General features: G+C 41.8%; 1 protein-coding gene across 6 annotated transcripts in view; it reads left to right on the plus strand.

Annotated features, from left to right (window-relative positions):
• FREM1 (FRAS1 related extracellular matrix 1) overlaps positions 1–18,592 on the plus strand; it is a 208,247-nt gene that overhangs the window by 168,296 nt on the left and 21,359 nt on the right. For 5 of the 6 annotated variants that reach the window (XM_055428202.2, XM_055428203.2, XM_088837897.1 and 2 more), the window contains 3 exons: positions 9,011–9,140; positions 12,032–12,104; positions 18,081–18,230. In XM_055428202.2, coding sequence (XP_055284177.2) covers positions 9,011–9,140; positions 12,032–12,104; positions 18,081–18,230 — 353 coding nt within the window. Of the gene's footprint in view, positions 1–6,878; positions 6,910–9,010; positions 9,141–12,031; positions 12,105–18,080; positions 18,231–18,592 lie in introns of those variants that run through there. The other variant, XR_008686234.2, reaches the window with a different exon arrangement.

Raw genomic sequence — 18,592 nt, forward strand, 5'->3', positions numbered from 1 at the left:
CTTCACCCACAAACCTCTTTTTTTCATTGGTCACATCTTGCAGTATGTAGAATCTTAGTTCCCCATCCAGGGGTCAAACCTATGTCCCCTGCACTGGGAGCGCAGCATTTAACCACTGGATGACCAGGGAAGTTTCTGCATACCCGCCCCCACCCCCCTCCCCAGTTCCTCATTGTAACCAAGGACACTGCTTTTGAAGATGATTTATGATTTTGAATAATTTTCAAGTTTATTGCAGAACCTCAGAATGTATAACTTTACTTGAGACTTTTAATATAGACTCCTACTTCTACTGGATACCTATTTTCAGGTACCTATGCTGAAGATATTTCTAATTCAGCTTATAATGATTGGAGTCAGTGGAATATAATGCAAAATATGTCCACTGAGAGTTAATCCCCAAACAACTTTGATTTGATCGGACATATATTAAGTTGTTTTCTCTACAGTGGGTGGAGGGAAAAGCAGGTAGAAGTTACTGAGGACTTATCTTTATAGGTTTTGAAGGAGATAGTTGTCTCTAACCTCATTTATAAGTAGATACTTTTTGGAACAAGGAGAACTTTTTTTTTCCAGTAGGAAACAATGTTATGAGTAATGATCTGTCTTCCCAGAGCTAGCAGGAACCTAGCTGCCCGCATAGAATAAATCACAGGCATTTACACTATAGCTTTCTGCTCTATTTCATTGCTCTTCATTTAACCATCACAACAATCTTTAAGTTCAGTTCAGTTCAGTCCAGTCGCTCAGTCGTGTCTGACTCTCCGTGACCCCATGAATCACAGCACACCAGGCCTCCCTGTCCATCACCAACTCCTGGAGTTCACTCAAACTCATGTCCATCGAGTCGGTGATGCCATCCAGCCATCTCATTCTCTGTCATCCCCTTCTCCTCCTGCCCCCAACATTTCCCAGCATCAGAGTCTTTTCCAGTGAGTCAACTCGTCACATGAGGTGGCCAAAGTATTGCAGTTTCAGCTTTAGCATCAGTCCTTCCAATGAACACCCAGGATCGATCTCCCTTAGAATGGACTGGTTGGATCTCCTTGAGGTACAAGGGACTCTCAAGAGTCTTCTCCAACACCACAGTTCAAAAGCATCAATTCTTCAGCGATCAGCTTTCTTCACAGTCCAACTCTCACATCCATACATGACCACGGGAAAAACCGTAGCCTTGACTAGACGGACCTTGGTTGGCAAAGTAATGTCTCTGCTTTTTAATACACTATCAAGGTTGGTCATCACTTTCCTTCCAAGGAGTAAGCGTCTTTTAATTTCATGGCTGCAATCAGCCTCTGCAGTGATTTAGGTACCATCATAATCCAGAAGTTACAGGCGAGGAGACTGAGGCATGGAGATAGGAAGTGACTTTTCCAAGCTCTTACAGCTCATCAGAGAAGGAGCTAAGATTTTGGTACAGAAATTATGACTCTCATGGTTTTCCTCGCTGCACTAAAGGACTTGCTTGCCTCCTCTTAAGGGAGATCGATCCTGGGTGTTCATTGGAGGGACTGATGCTGAAGCTGAAACTGCAATACTTTGGCCACCTCATGCGACGAGGTGACTCACTGGAAAAGACTCTGATGCTGGGAAATGTTGGGGGCGGGAGGAGAAGGGGACGACCGAGAATGAGATGGCTGGATGGCATCACCGACTTGATGGACATGAGTCTGAGTGAACTCAGGGAGTTGGTGATGGACAGGGAGGCCTGGCGTGCTGTGATTCATGGGGTCGCGGAGAGTCAGACACGATTGAGCGACTGAACTGAACTGAACTGACTGAGTGTGCTGAACTGGCCTAAGGGGGAAGAAGCAACAGACTCAGCTCCATATTTTTCTCCAATCTTCGGCCATCAAAGCAACAAGAAAGGAAGAATACTTACTCCTCAAGGAGCTTACATGTAGATTACAGGTCTCAATATGAGTGTGTACTCCATGGCTAATGAACTGGGGATAATGAGATAGATAATATACAGTAAACCACTGAACTCAGAGCCAAAGAACAGGGTTTGGGCTTTGACTTTGCCATTGACCTAGGTCAAGTGTTTAGTTATCTTAGTTATCTCATCTGTAAATTGGGGGCAGTATTACAGTTTATTTAGAGGAACAAATGAGGTAAAACATGTGGGAGCTTCTATTTAAAGTCCTTGACAAACACGACCTGCAGGGGTGATTACTATTGTTGTGCATTCATGTGGGGGACAACGATTGACTGAAGAAGTATCCCAGAGGCCTTTGGTGGCCAGCTAAGGCCCCCCATGAGTTAGAAATGGACTCTGAGACATTCACAAAGTGAACAATCCATATTCTTGTTAATAATCTGAATGCAGTGAACTTTGTGTTCTTGTTTGGCTTAGGATTAATAGGTTAATATTCTGTATAGTTCAAGGGGTGAAACCATTCTGCAATGAAGCTAAAGGAACTGGTGGATGCAACCAGGAGCAGAAAGGAGGCTCTTTATAGAATAAGGAGGACTCATGTTCAGTGAGAATTGACCCAGAGACTTGATTGCTAGTAAGTTTTTGCTACGGCAGCATTTCTATGGTGCATCAGTCCTGAAGGGTCAATAGACTTTCCATTAGAAATGGTGTTAGGAAATCTTGATGTGATCAAGTTATTATGACTCACTAATGCATCACATTGCCAAGGTCACAGAGTTGCGTGTGTGCATTGGGAATCTTCAGGAGAGGGATATAGTATGCAACATATCTCAGTATGATTTGATTATAAAACCAAGACCACCCTGTCCCAGAATAGCTCACGGCACAAGCTTGACATGTGATACATTTAGGAGACATTTATAAATAGAAATTACTATAGAACGTTGAAATCCATGGGAATTTGCATCAAAATTTAGATTTGGTTAAGTGCCTAAATTTCAGGCACTGTGCTAGGTGCTTTCACATATGTTTTCCATTTTAATCTGCAAAACAGTTCTCTGAGGGTGATAAGGAAATCAGGCTCAAAGCATTTAAGTAATAGGCCAGCAGCCATTAAGTGAATAAATGGCAGAGCCCACAGTGCACGATGACCTCCTGACCTCAGTGTGAGTGCTCATCTTCTTGGCACATGCCTTAGCATGCCGTTCTCATGTCCAGGGTGAATCTCAAGATGGTCTGCATCCCACCCAAACTCTGTCACATAGGAGCACATCATTCATCAGAAACACCTTTGCAGCCCACAGAATGAAGCTGACGTCTGACCGAGGCAGTTTCCTAACATGCATTCCGTGTTGACCTCTTTCTTGCACCCACTGCAGAAAAGGTGAACTTCAAAACCAAAGTTGACCTCTGCTGAAGTTCTTCATAACTCAGCGGCTGCTTCCCCAGCTGCTCCATGATTCCAAGCACCTTGATCCTTCTCCTCCCTAGCAGGCGAACTTAGTAATGCTTTAACAACTTTTATGAAACACGTTATAGGGGAAGAGGTTGAAACTCTTGGTTAGGTAAAGCTTTCATGTTACCCGCAAGCCAGAAGTTAAAGTATTTGTCTCTCGATTAGATCTAAGAAACCACAGAGGAAGGAAAGGGAAATAGCCCTTATTAAGCACCCACTGTGTACAGGTGCTTTATACATATTAGCAAATTTTAATTTGCATCATTTTACATGACTATAATTTCCCTCATTCTACAGATGATGAAAATTGTGGTCCAGAGAGACGGAGTAACTGACCATAATCACACACTAATAAGTGGTTATGAGATGTGTCTGACTCCAAAGCACTTGTTTGGGGTACTCACTGTGCTGCTTCCTGGCTAAACACTGTTTCCCCATTATCATGAGAGAAAGACAGAAAGGAAAACACAGGTGTTCATAGCATTTTTATGGAGCTTAATAGCATCCTCTTTGAATTGATAAGTCTTGGATTGAATACTTAGAAAATATTTTTTAACATTTTGGTTTTCTTAAGTCATATGCTACTTGATTATAAGTGACGATCTAGTTATAAGAATAATTTAATCACCGTTTTAGCTACTATAAAACCTTTCACTGAGAAGCTCAGAGTACTTTATGAGTGTTCATTAAGGTTCATTCAACCTCTTTGAAGTACAGACTCATCATGATTGTACTTGGGGAAGCGAGGAACCTGAGGCAGAGAGCAGCCAAGTACCTTTTTTACGTTTGCTTGTTAACCTGGATTAATGTCCCAAATCCCGAGATAGAGTTTAATCCCAAATGGTTCTTGTGGTTCATTGTTTCTTCATATAAATGAACCAAGTAGCCACAAAAGGGTTAGATAGCATCACCGATTCGATAGACATGAATCTGAGCAAACTCTGGAAGATGGTGAAGGACAGGAGAGCCTAGCATGCTGCAGTCCATGGGGTCGCAAGGAGTCAGACATGACTTAGTGACTGAGCTACAACAGCCCAAAATAGAATATCAGAAAGTATACATTTTTGACTCTGCCTCAACACTTTTGACTATTTGGTCCAGACAATTCTTTGTTGTGGGGCTTGGGTGGAGGGTGAGTTGGGTGTCCTGTACATTGAAGGATATTTAGCAACATCTCTGGACTACACCCACTAAATACCAGTATCACCTTCCTCCCATTATGAGAAATAAAGCTGTTTCTAGATCCTGTCAAGTGTTGGGAAGCATGCATGTGCCTTAGAAAATAAGACATCATGCTTTAGGCTAGAATGCTCATTTACCAATGCCATCTTTCTCTCGAGATAATACAATCCAGTGTGACCTAAAGAATCCAGAATAAGTCAGGGCTAGAAAAAACATGTGAGGGTCATCCGGCCTAGAATTTTCCTTTTCAAATTATGTGAAATATGTAAATTGGGCTGGGAAGAAACAAAGTTTCAGTGGTCAATTTAGCTTTTCAAACAGTAGCTTGAATGAAGTTCATTATTTCCTTGAGCAAATATTTATTGAGCACTTGCTATGTCCCAGTCACCCTGCAAGGCACTTGGTGACACATCAGTGAACTAAAGACCCCTGTTTACCTAGGTACTTAGCTAACTACCTTAGTACCTAGGGGAATTAAATAGTATGTTTTACGTACTTTGGAAAATGAGAGTTAATCAGATTAAAGGGGATCACATATGCTGGACTTTGGAGGTGGACTGCTAAATTGGGTGATTAAACAGTTTGTCTTGTCTTTGAAAGAAGAACTGGAAGTCTCATCCCATTTAGTTTATTTTTCCTGTGAGATGTTATATCTTTTTATTACATATGCTGGGTACTGTTGCCTTTATTTTTTAATTTTTATTTTAATTAGAGGAAAATTACTTTACAGTATTGTGATGGTTTGGGCCCTATATCATGAAAGACATAGGATGGAGGAATAGAAATTAAATAGTCTGGGGAGACCCCGCAGACTATGTCTTTCATTCACGATAGTTGTTGAGAACCAAAACTTGGCTTATAGATTAAATAGAATTTTCTGTTGTGATGAGTCTGTGAAATCACTTCAGGAAGGTTTCTCACCTGGGGATGACTTTCCCCGTGAGGGACATTTGGAAATGTCCGGAAACAGTTTTGACTGTTGTCACTGGAATGGAATGGCATGGCTGCATCTATTAGATCTAGTGAGTAGAACCCAGGGATGCTGCTAAACATTTTGTTGTTGTTGTCCTGCACGCCGCAGCATGTGGACTCTTAATCCCCTGACCAGAGATAGAACCTGTGCCCCTGCATTGGAAGGCAGAGTCTTAGCCACTAGATCAGTGAGGAAGTCCCCACTGGGACACATCTTGCGGTGCTCAGGACAGCCTCCCACCACAAAGAATCACCTGGGCCCAAATGTCAGTAGTTCCAAGGCCTAGAAATCCTGACCTCAGGGCTTGAGGAGTTCTTGTGTCCTGCTGACTTACAATGATTGCCATGTGGGTTTCACAGAAAGTATGTCTGTAAACTTCATTTCTGACTTCAGAACGAGCTTAACTTTATGATAATAGAAGAGGGGGATCATTAAAATGTGAAGATGTGAACCAGCCCCTATCAGCTTGACACCTCCCAGTCCAGAGCTTTCCACAATTCTCTCATGGGCTTCTGCATCTGGTTATCTACATGATACCAAACATATATCTGTGTGGCTACTTGCAGGGAGAAGTCCCAGGTGACTGACCACACCTCTTACTTTTCTTTCAAGGATTTGTGTAGAGTTTAAGCAACCGTAGGCTCAGTGTAGAAAGGCCTTCTTAAATACAATACTGCAGAAAACAGAAAACACTTTCAAAGCATGTGTCACACATATCCTCTGGGTATGCAAGTGCCTCATGATTTAAATATTTTTCTGAAAAATATATAGCCTGGCTTAAATTTCGTAGCTTTTAAATAGGTATGTATTATTTGCAGGGAATAGTTTTAAGAAAGTGAAATGGAACATTGTGTAATTACAACCTTAACCTCTAAGCATCATGCAGCATTCCAATGATATATCAGGGTGATGTGTGCACGTTCCCAAACACCAAAACCCTTAATGCTTTGAAACGGAATGTCACTCTGCATGATCCCCTTATGGATCTAGATCAGCAATCAAATCACACTTCACTTTAGGCCTCAAGGTCATCTGGACCTGCAGAGTGACATTGATGAATTTTTGCTGGTCGTGGTTAGCATTAGCAATGCATAGATTCTTAGAAGATTGAACCTTGAAACTCATTTGAACCTTACGCAGACTTAGTTGAAATCCATCCCTGTGTATTTATTTCACTGGTTCCCACTGCTCCCTTTTCCTTCCTGTTTTCTGTTTTTCTCTTCCAATCATTCTTGTTGATTTTGTTTCCCTTTCTTATCTGGCTGGATCCTTTAGGAATTCTTTGCAACGTGTTATTTCTATTGGCATTTATAACATCCGTGTTGCTTGTTATCTTGTGATTCTTTAAGCATTGTCATTTCTTTCTTTCTTGATCTGTCTCCTGTCAGATTTGAAATTGATTTCATCAAGGCCCATAAGGTACCCAATATTATTTAATATAAGTATCCTACTTTTATGTCAAAATTTTGTGAAGCCCAGCATGCCAGTAACAATAAATGTCATGTCTATCGATTGAATAAACATATACATTAATATAAATTCTTGAACCTCTGGACTAATTCCATGCTTCCACACTACCATTGTCTCACTGGCTGCTGGTCGGTAGAGTAGAACACAGTGCTGTTGAGTTTGTTTTGCTAGTGAACTTAATATATAGGATGTGACTGTGACACATGACTGGTATAAGGACATAAAGGGTTGATTAGAGGACAAACTTATTACTCTCTGTTAGGAATGATCTCCAGGAAAGTGTGGCGTGTTCTTTGAAATTTGTGAACTTCACGCTCTACTCGGTAACACCCAGAATTTCTAGCTCTGCAAGGAAAAACACTGTAAGAAGTAAATGTAAAAGTCTAGAGGAAAGACCTGAATCTACTCGATGGACATGAGTTTGAGTGAACTCTGGGAGTTGGTGATGGACAGGGAGGCCTGGCGTGCTGTGATTCATGGGGTTGCAAAGAGTCGGACACGACTGAGCGACTGAACTGAACTGAAGTGAAAGTTTGGGAATACAGTAAGACAAACTCTGAGGGTTTTATGAATGGAGAGTGAAAGGAAAATGAATTAAACCAAAACAATGGAAGTGACTTAAATGATCATAGTAAAAACTGTTCATGTCTTTAATGTTGCTGAAGTTTACAGGGGGTGAAAAAATGTAAGGAAAGCTTTGAAGAGAACTGTTCAGGTGAACCATTTCAAGTTTTCTCACCTCAAAAAGGGAAATATTTCAGGATAAAGATAAAACTGTAGTCCACTGCTTGAGCTCAGATCACAAGAGTCATGAAGAACTTTAGTTGGGAAGAAGAATGGTAGAGAAGGAACAAAACATTTGGTTTCAGATTTATGCTAAGGATTCTATCTCTGCTGTCTATTAGCTTTGTCATAGCATTTTGCCTTCGAGCTAGTTATTTAACCTCTCTAAGCTCAGGAGATCCAACCAGTCCATTCTAAAGGAGATCAGTCCTGGGTGTTCATTGGAAGGACTGAGGCTGAGGCTGAAACTCCAATACTTTGGCCACCTCGTGCCAAGAGTTGACTCAAGGGAAAAGACTCTGATGCTGGGAGGGATTGGGGGCAGGAGGAGGAGATGACAGAGAATGAGATGGCTGGATGGCATCCCCGACTCAATGGACATTAGTTTGAGTGAACTCTGGGAGTTTGTGATGGACAGGGAGGCCTGGCATGCTGTGATTCATGGGGTCACAAAGAGTCGGACACGACTGAGTGACTGAACTGGACTGAACTGAACTGAAACTCAGTGTTCTTTTCTGAAGAAAAGGAAAAAGACAAAAAAGTACCTCTTTGCATTATGAGGATTAAAGAAGTCAGTTTCTATCAAGTTTCGGACTCACTAAACATAGTGTGGAAAAAAGAGCATTCTCTCTGTACCAGGTTTATTCAGTTGTATAGCTGCAATCAAGCTATATGTTAGTATAGTCCTTTCATATACACAGAGGAGGGATGGATAAACTTGTAAAATATGTGCACATTCTAATTCCTAGACACTCCTCAAAGACATCTTGTTATTAAACTGAACCTGTGTTTAGATAAGATCTGTGCCTGGAAATGATCTTGTTGTACCATTGAAGGAGGGCAAAATATAGGAGAGAGGTTTTGTATCAATGTCCTTTCCAAAAATGAACATCTCCTTGAACTTAACCACCTGCTCCTTTCCCTTCCAAACACTCTCAAGTTTGAGTCCCTTCCTTTATCATTGATAACCCCAGACCTTGGATAGACTTTTAATCTTATTTCTGCATTCATAAAATAGAATTCTAATATATGCTCTGTCTACCTCATAGCAGTATTGAGAGTAACAAATGAGATAATGCTAGTAGATGTTCTTTGTGAACTAAAAGGTACCAAACATATGCATGGAGTTTGTAGCACTGGTGTAGGTTGATGAACCACTTTTTTCTCCCAGTTTGGACCAGTGGTTGTTTTATACCCAGCAGAGAAGCCCCACAGGCTTCCACTTTGCATTTCTCATGATTTTCTTTTTTCTTTCTTACATGCATAGTTTGGAACTGAAGTGGTCTCATATTGAGTGGTCGCGGACTGAATATGAGGTCTGTGAGAATATGGGCATTTTGCCCTTGGAAATTACCAGAAGGGGATATTCCATGGACTCGGCCTTTGTGAGTGTACAGGTAACAACTCTAAACTATCATCTTTCAAGCTAAAGCCTAGGTTGCTGGTTGGTGCCTTTGACTATTTCCTTAGAGAAACTCAGAGTAACTAAGGAAGCTGCAAACTGCAGAAGTGTTGCTGTGTTCCAGAGTCTAAGTACAAAACCTCTTTGTCCCTCCATCATTTATCAAGGTATATTAGCTCCTACATATGCTATTTCTAACCCATTTTTAGTTTTTAAATTTGGTCTTTAACTCTTGAAGTTTGATTTCATAAGATCTACCCAACTTAGTGAACTTGGGCCAAACTCTGCTTTGGAAAGGAAAGTTGTCTACAAACTTCAGTCCCTGTATGGCTTTCTCTTAGCGTGCACCAAGATCACTTCCTATGGTCTCAGTGAATGAGAAAAATCAGGGATTACACCTGTCTTAAGCATCACCCAAGTCATGCAAAATTAAGAGGCTATGTAGCAATAGAGGCACCCTGAAATATAAGAAATTTTCAATAATTAATTTTGGACTAGTCACCTGATATTTCTTTCCACTGACGTGGAACATGGAGCACAACCATGGCTTCTAGAATGGAAGGGTTTTTAAGGAGTCTCTAGAAAAACAGCACATTGGGAGAATGCGAGCATGAAAAGCCTGTACATACTAATGCTGGGAAAACTTCCTCCTCAATCTAAAGGGAAAAAAAAAGCAGTGATATTAGGTTATGGGGGAAAATGCCATCACAGTGAAGTCTCAATTACAATAATAAGTTCAGATCACCTTCAGAACTTTGTGCACGTAGATTATACTATATACCAGACTCAGCATTTATCTTTCCAGTGGGCATAGGTTCTGTTTTCCTGATCTATGGGTGCTTTATGATTGTTAAAGGATCAGATAACTTGGTGTCCCCTATAACTTCCCAGTACATTGGTTATGGAAAAAGAAAACTGCGTGGATGGTTTCCTAATAATCTTCTGGGCCTCCAGAGAAAGCACCATATGCTCTAGTCTGGAGTTTTGGGCCACAGAACTGTTCACCCTGCCAGGCAGGAAGAACAGACCTGGTGTGACAGGGAATCTTTTGTCTGCTGAAGCTGAGCGCGCACAGTCAAGCTGCCGGCTGTGTCTGCAGGCCTTTCTCAAACAGTCTTTCAGGGACCACTCTGCCCACAGCACAGCCTGCCACTTTAGACCGGAGTTGATTGGCTGCTTAAGAAAGTGCTTCTACCCTCTGTTGTTGCCTTGGTTTGAATCACCAACCTGCACCGGACTGGCTGCTGCAAACACCTCACCTTAGCACATTTCTTTTCCCACGTAGGATTCTGTAAACTCAGTGGTGGTAAATACTAGGTAATTGCACATGCAAGAACCACACGGGGAAGTGTAACTCCCAGCATATGGTGGGTACAGGTGTACAATGGGCTGCCTTTCCACAGGGAAAGGTTGTTCGGGAGGAGCCTTGGCATCGTAGAGAAAGAGCAAATAGGGGCTTAGGAGGCAGTACTCTTTTTTTTAATTGGCGTATAATTGTTTTACAATGTTGCATTAGTTTCTGCCGTATAACAAAGTGAATAAACTCTGCATATATATACATATATCCCCTCCCTCTTAAACCTTCCTCCCTCCCTCCCACCTGCAGCCCACTCATCTAGGTCATAGCAGCAGCAAGTTGAGCATCCTATGCTATACAGCAGCTGTCTGTTTGACACGTGGTAGCTATCTATTTTACACACGTTGGTGTATATATGTCAGTGTATCAGTATATACAGCTGCTTTACACTGGTAGTGTATCCATGTCAATGCTACTCTCCCAGTTCGTCCCACCCTCTCCTCCCCAAACTGTGTCCACATGTTGGTTCTTCCATGTGCATCGTTATTCACCTGGCAGTACTCTTCTTGAGCAGAGCATTCCCACTGCAGACCACTGGCAGATGTTAGGGCCTTTGGTAGAAATGGAGATCGTGTCTGAGACCAAAGAAATAGGAATTTGTGCATTTTCAATTGTGCCCTTCGTCCCTTGTAAGAAAGTGAAGAAATGAGTAACCCACTTTCCCAAACATCTCATTCAATGACCTCTTTTTCAAACCAGCTGAAGCCTCTTTTTCACTCTTTTTCAACCATGTTTCAAACTAAATATGTATTCTTCACATATATTTAGGCTCCTCGAGGGAAGTTAAGGGTACGATGTCAGAGTCCTTAAATCATCTCTGTCCTTCAGCCCCAGGGAAGGGGAACAGGGGAGCAGCCAGTAGTCTCTTTAGACTAGAGCAAATTTTTTTTTTTAACAACTTACTTGAAGGAATTTCTAAAGCCCTGAGTTCTGGGTGTGGGTGGCCTCTGTGTGGCTGTTCCTCAGGTCCATCATCCCCGCAGAGCCCTCATTCCTGTCTGTGAAGGGGAATGGCTTCATCCAGACAGGAGAATGGACCGGACTTGTTTTCATTCATCTGGTCTGAAGGCTGCGCTCTGAGCTCACGGGATCCCTCCAACTGACTGACAGAGCTGCACTCTATTTGTCAGGAGAGCCCACTTTCCCTTCTCTCCTCTGTCCCCTTCCTTTCCTCAAAGGCGTGATTTTAGGACCATGTTGGGGTAGAGGGAAGGCCATGGAATAAAATGGTATCTGTAGCAAAGAGAAAAATATTATTTAAAATTCACAACTTTCTCCAACAACTGAATTATTTATAAAGGAGAAGCCAAAAAATAAAAAGTTTTATATGTACTTCAATTGATATTAGTCTAGGAAAAAAGGTAACTTTAAGGAAGATGGATCCAAAATGATGTATTATAATAAAAAATAGTTTATGTTAGAAACAGATTTAAGAACTTGAGTTAGTCTAGTATGAGACTAGACTCAGCATTTCTCTATCACAGCATATTTTTGTTAAAAGAATGTCTTCTTTTTCTTCCCCTCTTAAGGTCAACCAAGTGTCAGCTACAGTTGGAAAGGATTTCACCATGACTCCATCTAAGCTGGTTCAGTTTGACCCAGGTACATTGTGTGTCTACACTTTGTTTCATGTTTTTGTAAGACAGTCTAGAGATTGTGGAAAGACAGACTATTATGCAACTTCAGCCAACCAGAACTCCTCAAGGAACAGTATTACCTCGCTTCCAGAGAGATCAGTTTGGCCTTGACGTTTTGTGCCTCATATTTTATTTTATTACTAGTGGATATTTATTTTAAATGAGATGAAAGATCATAACAAATAAAATATATAAAATATTAAAGCAAACATCCAAAAATCCAGAAGAAATTCCATTAAAAAAAATGATTTAAAGGTCTGACACAAAGATGAAATAATGTAATTGCCTCATATTTTGATGGAAAATTTCAGAATGTTATAGTCATGTGGATTCCTAAAGGGCATTTCTAAATTATCTGTCTTGGAATAGCTTGATATGAGCAGCTTTCATGGAAAATTATTATTTAGTTAGATAGCACCTATTTTGCTTTAGGCCTTTGGAAAAATTTTGCTAGGTGCAAAATGAATATAAAAGCATGGGGCCTACTCTCGTAGATGTTCTATGCTGTGCTGTGTTTTGTTGTTCAGTCATGTCTGACTGTTTGCGACCCTGTGGAACATAACCCGCCAAGCTCCTCTGTCCATGGAGATTGTCCAGGCAAGAATACTGGAGTGGGTAGCCATTCCCCTCTTCAGGGGGTCTTCCTAACCCAGGGATTAGACTCATGTCTCCTGCATTGCAGGTAGATTCTTTACCATCTGAGCCATCAGGGAAGCCTAAGAATATTGGAGTGGGTAGCAGGGGAACTTCCCTACCCAGAAATTGAACTGGGGTCTCCTGCATAGCAGATGGATTCTTTACCAGCTGAGCTACCAGGGAAGCCCCCACAAATGTTCTATCCTTTGGGAAATACAGGCATGAGAACAACTCATTGATAGAGGGCATTGGGACCCCAAGGATGCACCACTGTTCTGGCTGAGAAAAATCCTGGAAGACTTCCTAGGGGAGAGAGCAGCAGAAGAAGGGGGACTTAGCCCAAAAGACAGACATACTTTTGGCAACTGTGCCTGGAGGGAGCACCATAGCAGAAGCCATGCCCCCTTTCCCTGGCTGCTAAAGATGGGGGCTGGTAGCTCCCTCACTGTCCTGCATGGTTCTCTCTCTTACCCTCTGTTTGGGATAGACCTCGATCACCAGCCCAGGGATGAATGGACAGGCTCTGAGAGCAGCCAGGGCTTGTACTTTTATGCTCTCCTGCAGAGGACGTGTTCTGTACTCTGGGAATCAGCCATCTGATCAAAACTTTTGCCATTGTCTTCCACTGACCCATGATGTTTTGGCAAAGGCAAAACAAAATTGCCTGAATACCATCACCATTTCAAAACTGATAACTTACTATTAAACATAGAAAAGAATGCCTTTCTGCAGTTCAGGCTTCCCTGGTGGCTCAGTCAGTAAAGAATCTGCCTGCAGTTTGGAAGAACTGGGTTTGATCTTGGGGTTGGGAAGATTCCCTGGAGAAGGGTATGGCCACCCTCTCCAGTATTCTTGCCTGGAGAATTCCATAGACAGTGGAGCCTGGCGGGCTACAATCCATGGGGTCACAAACAGTCGGACATGGCTGCAAGTTGTATGATGTTTGGTGACTATATTCGCTTGCTGGGGCTGTCCTAACAAAGTATCACAAACCTGGTATCTTAAAAATAAGAATTTGCTTTCTTACAGTTCTGGAGGCTAGAAATTCAAGATCATGTTGTGAGCAGGGTTGATTCCTTCTGAGGGCTGAGAGGGAGTCTGCTCCATCCTCATTTCCATGATCTGATGCTCTGCTGGAATCCCTGGGCGTCCTTGGTTTCTGCTGTATCACCCAATCTCTGCCTTTGTCTCAATCAGGCGTTCTTGTGTGTGTCTGTGTCCAGATTCCTGCTTTTTATAACAACACTAGTCATAATAGATTAGGGGTCCACTCTAGTATGACTTCATGTGAATTGCATCTGTAATGCCCTTATTGCCAAATAAGTTTAGGACTCCAATGTAGGGATTTCTGAGTGACACAACCTATAACAAAGAGCCTCACATTTGACACGCAACAATCCCTGATGCTGGAAAGAATTGAGGGCAGGAGAAAAAAGTGTCAGAGGATGAGATGGCTGGATGGCATCACTGATACAATGGACATGAACTTGGGCAAACCCTGGGAGAAGGTGAGGGACAGGGAAGCCTGGCATGCTGCAGTCCGTGAGGCCACAAAGGGTCAGACACGACTGGACGACTGAACAACAACAACCCCAATATTGTTATTGGCCTCCTTCCTATGATGCTTAAGTTTCTGACTTGCCGCAGTTTGTTCCTCAGCCTGACCGCCCTGGGTGAGAAGAACTATTCCTATTATGGATTGAAGTTTACCCTTGAATTGCCACAGGCACTGGTTCTGATAAACCTCAGGGCGAAAGGACTTGATGCATTTGCACTGTGACTTGTACGTACTTCAGATTAAGGCAGGTTCGCTCTTTCCACATTTTGAAAGGCACGAGTCTTTGTTGTATGTCATCTTTATTACTCGAGGTCTGTTTGTGACAAGATCAGGAGTGATTTGGGCTTTGGGTGGATTTTGAGCAGTCTCCTTGCAGGTTCCTCCAGGTGAGAGAAATACCCATTTTTCTGGAAGAGTTTGCATGCTGTTTTGAGTAGGTACTAAAGACCTCTGGAGGCTCTAAATAGTTAAGAGTTTAGAGATCATTTAAACATTTGAAGAAAATAAGTAAACATAGTTTACAAATGAAAAAGAAACAGCACTTGGCTGCTCATTGTTTTGGAGCTCATTAGCCAGAAACTTTCATAAACTGTTATCTTCCTTTAGAAAGTGTTACATGTCCCCCAACCACTGATCCTGCAAATATTTCAGTTCAGTTCAGTTCAGTTCAGTTCAGTCGCTCAGTCGTGTCCGACTCTCCGCGACCCCATGAATCACAGCACGCCAGGCCTCCCTGTCCATCACCAACTCCCGGAGTTCACTCAAACTCATGTCCACAGAGTCGGTGATGCCATCCAGCCATCTCATTCTCCGTCGTCCCCTTCTCCTCCCGCCCCCAACCTTTCCCAGCATCAGAGTCTTTTCCAGTGAGTCAACTCGTCGCATGAGGTGGCCAAAGTATTGCAGTTTCAGCTTTAGCATCAGTCCCTCCAATGAACATCCAGGATTTACTCCCATGTTATTAACCTTACCTCTTTCAGATCTGATGTCATCATCCCCATTCCCACCCCTTTTACCCAAAGTAATCTGTTCATTTCTTTAAAAGCAGCAGCTTCCATGATTGGGGAAGAAACAGAGATTGAGAAATCAGAGTGAATATTTTAAGGTTGGAGAGCTCTTGAAGGAAGCTGAAGAGAAACTGAGGGACTTTTTTTGCTCTAGTCATCTGTACTCGCCTTGCAGTTTTGCGCCAAATCGAAAAATCGAAAACAAACTCTGACTACTTGGCATCCTGTGATTGTGTCTAATCTTGAGTCAAAGTGCAAATATTCTTAAGAAAATGATTGTTTTCCTTTAAAATAGGTGTTCTTGAAGGCTTTGCTGCATTCTTAATTGAGACTTCACCGTGCCTTAGAGTCAAAATGTTTTCCAAAGGAACAGCTCTCTCATGTGGCATTTGCAAAAAAAACCTTGAGAAAATGTCTTTCAATGGTGAAATCTGTTTTGCAGGAAAATATCCAGGAATTAACTCACTCTGTAAAGTGGGCTCTGTCTGCATAACCTGACACTTCTCTTTCCTCCTCAGCACCTTTTGTTTATGGGAACAGGGGGCCAGTTCAAGCCTTCTGAAATTGTTTATAATTGCTGTGCTTTCACAAATACTTTGCACCTTGAAGGTGGAAGAGGAAGGAAAAAGAAAGACTAAGAAAATTCTTATTTCTAACCTCATTAACCAAATAAAAAAGTAGGTCCTATGTGCACACCTGGTATAAATAGAAACAGAGTTGAAATGCAGGCAAACAAATCAAAAGTACTTCAGTGAAACTTGGAATAGATTTTCTCTAATTATATGGTTCTACTCCAAAAGGTTTTAAAAAACTTTAAGGGGTTTTCTTTAAAGGTGGGAGGATGGGGGTACTATAATTAAAAAATTCTTAAAGTAAGAGGGCAAATGGTTGAGACTTGGAAAAAAATTTTTTTGTATTGGATTTTTATTTGACCACTGCTTAACTTTATGGGCTTTGAAAGTCAAAAGAGCTCTCTAATTATTAAAAGCCCTAGTATTCATGTGCTTTCTTCATTGTCAAGTCTCTTTTCTCTTCATGCCAGTTTATTACAATAGCTACCTATGTGGACTCCCAAATTCTAGCTTCTTTGCTTGCCTGCTTGGGCCCCTAAATCTTCCCACATAACACTTTTCAGTTTCAGTTTTCTCAGACACCTATTTTCAAGAGCCTTCCTTGTTGCCTGTGGTTTAAAGTCTGAATGTGACCACCTGGGGTCCAGGGCTCTCTGCCGTCTGGCTACAGGGGGTCAATGCTGCCTTGTCACCTCCCTTCCCTGGCAAGGCCCCTCTACTCCAGCCAGCGTTTCTGCTCAGCCCTCTGATTAAGGCCTCTGCTTTGCTCTCTGACTTTGCTCATGTTGTTTTCCCATTCCTCCCTCCTGGTCTTTCCAACTCTGGAGCCCACATACATGTAGTATATACTGTCTGTTCTATATCTGTTGGCAGATGAGAACTACAGGAAAAGAATTCAGATTTTTAGATGAGAAAGCTAGAAAAAAAAATGTTTAACTATTTATATAGATGAGTTCATGGGAGTGGTAAAGAATCTGCCTGCCAATGCAGGAGATGCTGGTTTGATCCTTGGGTCAGCAAGATCTCCTGGATGAGGTCATGACAACCCACTCCAGTATTCTTGCCTGGAGAATCCCATGGACAGAGGAGCCCGGTGGGCTACAGTCCAGGATTTCGCAAAGAGTCAGACACAACTGAAGCAACTTAACACATAGAAATAAAAGCACTTGAATAGCCAATGAGTAAATGACCCAGAATAAAGTTTCAAAACCTAGTTCTTGAATCTTACACGTTTATTTTTTCCCCTTAAAATTGAGCCGTCTTTCTCCACTATAAACAGTACTTTCTTTTCTTCCTGCCAACTCTTTTTCTTCTAAATAAACCCTTGGGGCGGATGTCCTGCTCTACATGTCGTGGAAAATGTCAGGATTCGACAATCTCTGAAGTTTCTTCCAACATTAATATTTTGTGTTTCCGGGGTTGCTTTGCATCCCATCTGAGTGGTGACAGAATGGCTGGAGATACATTTGTAACATCAAAACTGTTTTGTATTAAGTTCGCAAAGTTACTGTGATCCAAGCTTGATTGTAACTCCATGAACAGAGGCAGATAGAAAGAGAGAAAAAAAAAATTGGCTCCATCTATTTCTAGAACCCCTCAGCCTATAAATTCTCCACAGGAGAATATCAAACTCTGGAGTATTACATCATCATAAAAAGCGTTTGTGGGCTACAAGTATCTCAGGAAGTAGGGCAGCCGATGGAAGCAGCTGTCGTTAGAAATCAATCATTTCAAGGGTTCCATGAATAGCGTGGAGTACCATCCAATAATCACTTCTGACTGCATCAACATCTTAAGATTTTTCAAACTTTTAAGATTTTAAGATTGCAGTACTTGTTTATTCTTAAGATGAGAAGGGTCAGGTCAGGAAATAATTAAGTCTTGGGGTCTCAACAGCTCACCATTTTTTGTTCATCCCTTCCCTAATGCAGCTTGCTTTTTTTTTGTTACAGTGTTTGCATTTAAACGGAATCATCATTGTCCAGGAACAAATGTGGTCTTTTAATATTATTTGGGAGAACAGCACGACTTCAGCAAGTTGGTTGCAGTACAATGGCTCACTCAGGCTACTGCAGTTTGGCTGCAGACATGTTAATTAATATATTTCGCTGACACCTAGTTGATTGAAATAGCAATTAAAGAGTAATTAAAATGTTTACTTCTTGTAGGAATGTCAACTAAGATGTGGAATATAGCAATTACCTATGACGGATTAGAGGAAGATGATGAGGTCTTTGAAGTAATTCTGAACTCCCCTGTGAATGCGGTTCTTGGCACAAAGACAAAAACTGCAGTGAAAATTTTGGACTCAAAAGGAGGTATTCTTTTGATCCTCATCTTGAAATCACGAGCAGTCTTGGCACTGTAGCTGCTTGCTTTCAACAGCCAGTGTGCTGGATAACGCTTTCAAATCAAAATGCTTAATTTCTTGTCAAGAAAGCAACCTCAGTCATGATGTAGGCCCTTTATTCTGGTTTCTGCTTCATGTGGCTTTCCTCCTGCTAAGAACGATCGTTTGAGAAAAGCAACAAGTCAGTGCCTCATTGTTTTTTTTTTCCTACCCGTTTGTTGTTCTCACCAAGGGGGAAACAATGTTGGTGAGAATCTATCGACAATTATTTCCCCGCCCCGAGTTTGTAGGGCTGTAATTATCTTCCTCTATGGAAGAGAGCTCTTAATG

Source organism: Moschus berezovskii, chromosome 7, assembly GCF_049115385.1.
Source record: "Moschus berezovskii isolate FMDL1 chromosome 7, NW_MosBer_1.0, whole genome shotgun sequence".
NCBI lineage: Eukaryota > Metazoa > Chordata > Mammalia > Artiodactyla > Moschidae > Moschus > Moschus berezovskii.